The sequence below is a fragment of the Aotus nancymaae genome, unplaced genomic scaffold, assembly GCF_030222135.1.
Source record: "Aotus nancymaae isolate 86718 unplaced genomic scaffold, 86718_ANA_hifiasm-v0.15.2.pri h1tg000003l, whole genome shotgun sequence".
In the NCBI taxonomy this organism is placed as follows: Eukaryota; Metazoa; Chordata; class Mammalia; order Primates; family Aotidae; genus Aotus; species Aotus nancymaae.
In genome coordinates, this window is record NW_026988414.1 from 66,199,697 (window position 1) to 66,209,375 (window position 9,679).

General features: G+C 40.1%; 1 protein-coding gene across 1 annotated transcript in view; it reads left to right on the plus strand.

Moving 5' to 3' along the window:
• The window catches only part of IQCH (IQ motif containing H), a 280,207-nt gene extending 271,503 nt beyond the window's left edge, over window positions 1-8,704 (plus strand). Inside the window, exons 18-19 of the mRNA XM_064381963.1 lie at window positions 2,840-2,948; window positions 7,448-8,704. Of these exons, the coding sequence (XP_064238033.1) occupies window positions 2,840-2,948; window positions 7,448-7,606 (268 nt within the window). The 3' untranslated portion in view covers window positions 7,607-8,704. The remainder of the gene's footprint in view (window positions 1-2,839; window positions 2,949-7,447) is intronic.
• The last annotated feature ends 975 nt before the right edge of the window (window positions 8,705-9,679 follow it).

Genomic DNA, 9,679 nt, shown 5'->3' on the forward strand with positions numbered 1-9,679 from the left:
ACTTACAGTCTTAAGTGCTTTTCGTCACCTGGGAAGTCTTTTCACTACACCACAAAGTCTACACTGAATGAAACTGTTTGAGTCCTCCCCTCCAGTTTCAATCATTCCCCAAGATCCCATAAACATGCAAAACATTTTGGGTCTTGTTAAGAAAGTCGCTTCCCTAAGGACTCTTCACCCATTATGTCACACTGCCCTGATAGCAACAGAAATGAGACCTCACTCCTTAGCATCCCAAAAAGCATGCCTTCATCATATCTTCCCAGGGCCTTCACATCCAGAATGATAACAGAGCCAGTGACACCTCTGGGCATGTGCAGGGAAGGATCTGCCCTTTGCTTCCCAGTGATGTTCTGCCCCTCAGCTCCCTCCCTGCTCTACCTTTCTCTACCAGAAAATTTGAAAGCATTTTCTCAACAGTACTAGGCACAACTCTAGGTGTTAGGAAAACAGCAATGAGCCCTGCCCTCACGAAGCTGCCACTGTAGTGGGGTGGGCACACAGGAAACAGGTAAATGTGGTCTAGCATATCAGCTGCTGACAAGCCAGGAAAGGGAACAGCAGCAGTGCACCAGTAGCTGGAAGATCAGAGATGAACTACTTCCCATTTTGCTCTCCCCAAACGACACTGTGATGTCAGGGCTGGGCAGAACATAGACCACCCACCAGGATTTGCCGGGAACAACTGGGACTAGGAGAACCAAGCAGTCATCTGGATTTGAAGTTGGCAAGTGGGGGAATATGAAATTTGTATCTTCCCAAGTTATGAATCTAAGCAGGAAATGTTCAAGGTCCAAGTGTATTTCTAAGCTCAGGAATTTAGACAGATTGGGTTAGTTAGGTACAAAGAAGTAGAAATCAGAACACAGAGATAGGAACTCTGTCTTACTGAGCACCAGCTGGCATGAAAGATTAACTGCAAAGGAGAAGCTGGGACAGGACTGGAACTAGACAAACCCTTGTAAACATACAATAAGGCTGGGAGGGGTGAGCTCCCTTCGGGTGATGGGTGAAGAGCAGCCAGACAGGCCAAACAAAGGACCCAGGATTCAGGTGCCTGGAGGTGGTCATCCTGAGAAGCAAACAGCTCATACCATCAGGAAAATTCAAACCACAAAGCGTAAAGGGACAACCTGAGAGCTAGGTCGAGGGAGCTCCACCAGAGGCACTGAGAGAGGAGGCCACTTTTGGAGACTCAAGCTGGAGGGGATGGCATGAGGCGAGCCTGTCAGCAGGCAGCAGAGCCCAGCAGAGGCTGACACTCAGGAGCAGGACTTGTGTCCTGGAATTGATGGGATGAGACAGGGGTAATATCACCAAGGCAGAGGTAGAGTTCCTGAGGTGTGGGCCACAGGAAGAGTGATGCAGGTGGGGGTAATTGGGTGTAGAGGAACCAGGCAGGAGGAAAACCATCACAGAAAGTAAGAGATAGAAGAGGCTGGGCCGGGCGCGGTGGCTCACGCCTATAATCCCAGCACTTTGGGAGGCTGAGGCGGGTGGATCACGAGATCAAGAGATCGAGACCATCCTGGTCAACAAGGTGAAACCCCGTCTCTACTAAAAATACAAAAATTAGCTGGGCATGGTGGCGCATGCCTGTAGTCCCAGCTACTCGGGAGGCTGAGGCAGGAGAATTGCTTGAACCCAGGAGGTGGAGGTTGCGGTGAGCTGAGATCGTGCCATTGCACTCCAGCCTGGGTAACAAGAGCGAAACTCCGTCTCAAAAAAAAAAAAGAGGCTGTTTCATGAACAGAGAAACTCCCAGTCATAAAACTGACCTAGCAGCAAGATGGATTTGATGCTGAAGCCTGCAAAATGAATAATTAGACTGGTAACCAAGAGGAACTTGCCCAGCTGTCCCTACACCTGCACCTGAGATTTGAGGCAAGGACACCTTAATCTGAAGGCTAGCCTTCAATGGTAGAAATAGCCCTATTGATGAACCCTCTAGATAGTTACTGCATTCACACATCCTTCAGGGAGGGCACAGTTGATATGGGCCTCTTGAAAGCCTTTAGTCCTGTTCTACTGTTTTCTGCCCATCTTATTCTCATCCCTAATTGCGGTCATAGAACCAGAGAATGTTAGAACAGGGAAGGGCCTTCAAATTAATTGATCGTCATATTATAGATGGGAAACTGAAGCTTAGAGAGGGGAAATGATTAGCCTGGGTCATGCAGTATGTGATCTGTCTCCTGATCCTGTTCTTTTCTCTACACCACAAAGTCTACACTGAGTGACCACCTTGTATAGGGAGCCCTATAATGCTGCAGGATGGTTTGCAAGCTGTCTCTGAAATCTTTTTAAAGTGGATGTTCGGGTTTCTAAAGATGACTGATCATGAACAGGGCACATTCTCCTCTGAACATAGGCAGGGCACTCTCATTAAGTAGCAGGAATAGAATAGCTTGTATACATGAAATAGAAAATCAACCCCAGATAAAAGTCTCCAGAATACTGAGATGCAAATATCTCCACAGACAGGGAAATCATTCAGCAGGGATCACACTTAGCGACAGTTCTCCTAAACTAACTTAAACCATTTTTAAAATGAGCTCATACAACGTCCTAGCTAGTGGTAGCCTTTCACTAGAAATGACTGACCCTATTGCTATATTCTGCTAAGTTGATTAATAAAAAATATTTATTACGCAAATCCTTTTTGTTGACAAGTTAAAATGGAGTCTCATCTTTCATATCTCCCTGAAGATTGCCACCTTGTGAGATTGAAAATACTCATTAAATTCCATCACCAGACAGGCACAAATGAGAGGGCGATTGTTTTTAAGCATGTGAGGGGAATGGTTGGTAAACTCATTTGTTTGGATATCATTAACAGAACAATCGGCGAGGATCTCCAGGGAGTCCTCATGACCTTTGCTCGCAATCTCTTCATCATCCATCAAGAAATATCAGCACCTAATATGCAAGGCGAGACCAATTTTAAGGTGAGGTGTTAATTAACTAACGATTCTGGTTAATTTCTATACAAGGGCTGAAAATATCTCATGCTGTATTGTAAACAAGTGCTAAACCATCTTTTTTTTATTGTAAGCGGTACATATTTTACAATGTGCAGGGTCAATACTGTAAGGTTCCCACTGAAGCTGTTAGTTAAATTTAATAGTCTGAAACTTCTTCTTTGAAATAGAGTTGACTTTTAACTTGCTGCCATTTTCAAACCGTAGCTCATAAGATAGCAGAGCTTTCTGATGCTGAACGTGAGTCTGAAATGTCACAATGGAACCAAAACAGCAATTGTCACAACCAAAAATTGTGAATGTTGTCTATCTATATTCCAGATAATACAGTGTCTGACTAGTGATTCCTGGGAAGCCCTCGTTTCTAGAGCCAGAGGAGTTCTAAGATCCGAGAAAGCAATGTGTGTTAGGGAGAAGCAGAAAATATAGCATGTATGCGGGCCATCTACCCCACCCGTTTCTCCAAAGTGGGTTGAATTATTTCACTACTAACCTTTAGAAGCCTCCATATGACCTATAAAGATGTTTGTCCATCAAAACCTACAGCTGGCATCATAGTTAATGTTGCAAGACCAAAAGCCTTCTCCCCAAGATTAGGAATAAGACAAGGGTGCCTGCTCTTGCCACCTCTATTCATCATTGTACTGGAGGTTCTAGACAGGGAAATTAGGCAAGAAAAGGAAATAAAAGGTGCTGGGTGCAGTGGCCCCCACCTGTAATCCCAGCACTTTGCAAGGCCAAGGTGAGAATATCACTTGCACTCAGAAGTTTGAGACCAGCCTGGACAACATAGCAAGACCTCATCTCTGCTAAGAAGGAGAAAAGAAGAAATAAAAGTAACAGCCTCTCTATTTGCAAATGGCAAATTCTTGTAAATAGAAAATCCTATGAGGCAAGAGGATTGCTTGAACCCAGGAGTTTGAAACCAGCCTAGGTAGCATAGGCAGACCCTATCTAAAAACTAAGAAATTAGCCAGGTGTAGAGGCACACACCTGTGGTCCTGGCTACTTAAGAGGCTGAGATGGGAGGATGGCTTCAGTTGGGTAGGTTGAGGCTGCAGTGAGCCATGACCTGCACTCCAGCCTGGGTAACAGAGAAAGACCTAGTCTTAAAAAAAGGAAAGAAAAGAAAAATTCTAAAGAACCCGTCAACAAATTTATAAGACATAAAATAGTATACAAAAGACAATTGTATTTGTGTAATGGATAATGCAAAAATACATTTTTTAAAAATTCAAGTTATAATAACCTCAAAAAGAGTAAGATACTTAGGAATAAATTTAGCAGAAGTGTAAGATGTTTGCAGTGAAAACTACAAGACATGGGTGAAAGAAATTAAAGAAGACCTAAATAAACAGAAAGACAGTCTGTATTAATTCAATAGAAGACAGTACTGCTAAGATGCTCATATTCCCAAATTGATCTATAGATTCAATGTAATTCTGATCAAAATTCCAGCTGGCTTTTTTTCAGAAATTCACAAGATGATCCTAAAATTCACGTGGAAACGTTAGAGACCCAGAATAACCAAAATAATCTTAAAAAGAAGAAAGAAGTTGGAGAACTCACATTTCTCAATTTCAAAACTTACTACAAAGCTACAATAATCAAGACAGTGTGGTACTGGCATAAGAATAGAGATATAGATCAATGGCATAGAACTGAGTCAGAAATAAACCTATACATAATGGCCAATTGATTTTTGGCAAGGGTGCTGAAACAATTCAGTGAAGAAAAAATAACTTGTAAATAAATGGCATATACAAATATTAAGTTAGACCTCTACCTCACATCATATATAAAAATTAAGCTAAAATGGGCTGGGCGCAGTGGCTCACACCTGTAATCCCGTACTTTGGGGGCCAAGGTGGGCAGATCACCTGAGGTCAAGAGTTCAAGAACAGCCTGGCCAACATGGTGAAACCCTGTCTCTACTAAGAATACAAAAATTAGCTGGGCATGGTGGCATGCCCCTATAATCCTAGCTACTTGGGAGGCTGAGTCAGGAGAATCACTTGAACTCAGGAGGCAGAGGTTGCAGTGAGCCAAGACTGTGCCACTGCACTCCAGCCCAGGTGACAGAGTGAGACTCCATCTCAAAAAAAAACCAAAAAAAACTTAAGCTAAAATGGATCAAAGATTTAAATGTAAGAGCTAAAACTGTAAAACTCTCAGGAAAAAAACATACATAGAAACCTTCATGACCTTGGGTTAGCAATGGTTTCTTAGACATGGTGCCTAAAGCACAGCAATCAAAGTAAAAACAGATAAATCGGACTTCATCAAAATTTAAAACTTTGTGCATCAAAGAACACTATCAACAGCCTACAGAAAGGGAAATAATATTTGCAAATATTATTGCGAATTACACTATTGACAGCCTACAGAAAGGAAAATATTTGCAACTCATATATCTGGTAAGGCATAGTATCCACAATATATAAAGTACTCTTACAACTCAACCACAGAAGGACAAGTAACCCAATTTTAAAAGGGAGCAAAGGATTTGAGTAGACATTTCTTCAAGGAAGATATGCAGGCCAGGTGCAATGGCTCACACCTGTAATCCCAGCACTTTGGGAGGCTGAAGTGGGAGGATCATCGAGGCCAGGAGTTTGAGACTAGCCCAGGCAACATAGTGAGACTTCATCTCCACACACACACACACACACACACAAATTTTAATTAGCCAGGCATGGTGGCGCACATCTGTAATTCCGGCTGCTCAGGAGGCTGAGGAGGGAGGATTGCCTTCGCCCAGAAGGTCAAGGCTGAAGTGAGTTATAATCACACCACTGCACTCCAGCTTGGGTGATAGAGCAAGACCCTGTCTCAAAAAAAAAAAAAAATGTACAAATAGCCAAGAAGTATATGAAGGAGTGCCCAACATCATAAGTTATTAGGGAAATACAAATCAAAACCACAATAAAATATGTTATACCTAATAAGATGGCTACAGTTAAATAAAAAGGCAATAACAAGTGTTGGTAAGGCTGTGGAGAAACTGGAACCCTCATATATTGCTGGTAAGAATTTAAAATAGTATCACAGATGTGTAAAGTTTAGCAGTTTATAAAAAAATTAAGTGTCAAATTACCATAGGACCCAGCAATTCCATTTCGAGATGTATGTCCAAGAATATTGAAAACATGTTCACACAAAAATATGTACATTAATATTCATAGAAGCAATATTATAATGGCCAAAAATTAGCAACAACCCAAATGTCTATCAATGAAGAAATAAGTGAATTTTATTCTATTCTATTCTGTGGATAATATTTTATATAATGGGATATTATTCAGCTCTCTAAAAGGAATAAAGTACTGATCCATGCTACAACATAGATGAACCTTGAAAACATTATGCTAGGTAAAAGAAGGCATTCACAAAAGGTCACATATTATATGGTTTCATTTATAAGAAATGTGCAGGAGAGGCAGATCCATAGAGACAGAAATAGATTAGTGGTTGCCAGGGGCTGAGGGAGTGGGATGAAATGGGGAGTGACTGCTAATGGGGGCAGGGCTTCTATTTGGGGTGATGAAAATGTTCTGGAATTACATAGTGGTGATGGTTACTTGCAAATATACTAAAAACCACTGAATTGTACACTTTATAAGGGTGAATTTTATGGTATGGGAATTATACCTCAATAAAATATAAATAAAGTAAATGAGAAGGTGTCATTTTTTTTTTCTTCCCAGCAACCAATGGAAAGAAACCCTCCCATCAGCCTGCTAGCCCTCTTTTTTTTTTGAGTTGGAGTCGCACCCTGTCGCCTGGACTGGCATGCAGTGGCACGATCTCAGCTCACTGCAACCTCTGCCTCAGCCTCCCAAGTAGCTGGGACTACAGGCACATGCCACCACGCCTGGCTAATTTTTCGTATTTTTAGTAGAGATGAGGTTTCACTGTGTTAGCCAGGATGGTCTCGATCTCCTGACCTTGTGATCCGCCAGCCTTGGCCTCCCAAAGTGCTGAGATTACAGGCATGGGCCACCGCACCCGGCTGCTAGCCGTCATTTTAGGGTGACTAGACCAATGCTTCTCAAATTATCTATAATAAAGAACCTATTTGTTTTGTTTTATTTTTATCTAACCTATCACGGATCAATATTAACAAAATAGAGCAAATTTTAACAAAAAAAGAGCAAAATTTAATTGCTAGAAAAATAAGATTAAAAAATTAAAGACCTACAATTTAGAAGCCCAATTTTTTTTTATTATTAGACATCATAGGCATAAAAATTCTAAAATGTTTTCCAAATTCTTACTCTCAGTTTTTTTACTCATTTCAGCAAGACTGGTAAGCCATAATTTGTAGACAAGTACCAGTCGGTAGAATGTATTCTGAATAGAGTGGTCTAAACCATGGTGAACTCCCAAAAGGAGCGGATGCTTGGGGGAGAGGGATTGGAAAAGGTCTCTAAGTAATAAATATTGTCTTTACTATTTACTTACAGACCGCCATTGCTGATATTGAAACTATTCTAGGAGTAACAAAGGAAAACAAAATGAAGTTTGAAGAGGAACAACAGTCCAAAGATAAGAAAAACCCCTCTAAGCCGAAGAAATGGTCCTGGAATACAGTACATAACCTTTTGGATCCTAGTCTGAAATAAACAGGGCAATATTTCTTTTGCTGTTAGAAATCAAAGCCAGGGGAAATTGGCTTGCTTTGTGTGCTAGGAGGTGAGTCAGAACAGATTTTAATGAAATACTCTTTTTAAAAAATTGTTTATTAAGTGATCTTATTTTACTTATTGAACCAAAACTTATTTGTGTTTTTACTTGAGAGTGTTGAACAATTCTTCTTCTCAAATTCAGGAAAAAGTAATCTGATAAAAGAAGAAAGTTAAGTCTTCCTGATATCCACTCTACATTTACTTCCTCATAGGCTTCAGGATTATGCAGCTTTTATTTTTTTAATGTTTTAGAAAGTTTTCTCCTATTTCTAATAGTCATTGATCTTCTGCATTTATAGAGTTGAATAAAGGCTTAATCGCTGCTATTTGTCAAAACACAAATGCCTTTTTTTCAAAACTTCAAATTTATATCGAAATTATATTTATATGAATTTTTAAGTGACTCTTTATCATTCATCCTGCTTTTTTGTTATGCTAAACCACTATTGTCTGCTATTGTTGCTATTTTTCAAAAAGTAGGATAAGCCAACAACTAGTTAACCAAAGCATCAGAACGTATCTAGGTGGCAGCATCTGCTCTTAGTTTAAGATGGAGTGTAACTGGAGCCCTGTAGCTTGAATAAACATTTGTATTCTCTAGTTCTCCATTTAATACAGCAGTGGGTTTTTTTTTTCAAGCTTAGTTCAACAGTACTCTACCTTTAAAAAGGCAGATTGTTAAGATTATGTAGTGCTGACACTAACTTTCAGCATTGACTTCATAACTGTCCAAAAATATTTCTACATCCGCTAGCTTTACTGAAGGGCAAAATAAGCAAGTTACAACACCAAAACCATGTATTGTTTTAAAGAATGACCTTTATGTCTATAAAAATGTTTTCGTGTATTGGGGAAAGGAGGAGGATTTTTACCTATGGAATTTCAATCATCTGTTAACTGTGCTTCAGCCACAGGCTAAGAGTTTCTGTAATAAAATTAACATTTCTGTGCATCAGCTTTTGTTTTGCTATAGTTGGAAATACATTAATTAGCCAGGTTTCCTGCCTGTGCTAGGTACAACGCTGACCTCTTTTTCTTGCCAGATTTCTCTCATCCATTCGAGGGGCGCATTGTCCAGACACTTGACAGATAGGAAGTACTACATGCCCACTAGAATTGCGCCTCAATTGAAGCCAGAGCAACATAAGGTCCAAGAGACTCATTAGTTCACTGGCACAATCGTGTCCTGAGATTAAATGAAACCCTCTGTCTCCTTATGGCTCTCATCTGCTCTGGACTTTAAAAGAAAACTGTCTCCGTTTTGTTCGGCACAGTGGTGGATCATTCACATGGCGAGAGCCCCTGCTTAACAGTACAAAACTGTTAAATCTATCGGGAAGTTTTGCATGTGAATTTTGATTAGCACTCCTGAGGCTCAAGCTGCTGGCAATAGTCAAACGAGTTCACCATCCTATACCCATTGTGTTACTCACTTGATTGGTTTCTCAAACAATGCCACTTTCTTCCTTTGCAGCCATCATTTGCATACACCACAGAATTCAGACCTGTGATCCAGATTCATGTCTCATTAGAAAGTGATTGGGAGCAAGGTTCTCTACCTAAACATCTACAGCTTCAAAATTAAAGGAGAAAAATTGGTATAACAAAACAATCACTTCAAGTAATTAAGTGGAAGAAGCCAGAGGACCAGATTAAATTAGTGACATGTTTTAATTACAGAACATTTGAAAAGAAGCAATAGTCCATTATCTTTTAGCACATATATGCTACAAAGATGCTGTGCTCTTGGTAAACTAAGGCACGTTTGAAAAAAGAATCATTCGTATGTGTACAATATCTAAAGTATCCTAAATATAATTTAGTCATGATGAATTAATTACTGAGCTTTTGCTCTTCTAAATAGGAAACCGAATAGAGGATTTTGGGGAAATCATGTACCATTTTCCAGGAAGTTTTTGGGAGGAGCATACATTAAACAATAGAGGTATCTTTGTATGAGAAATGATCCTCTTTTTTTTTTTTTTTTTTTTTTTTTGTGATACAGAGTCT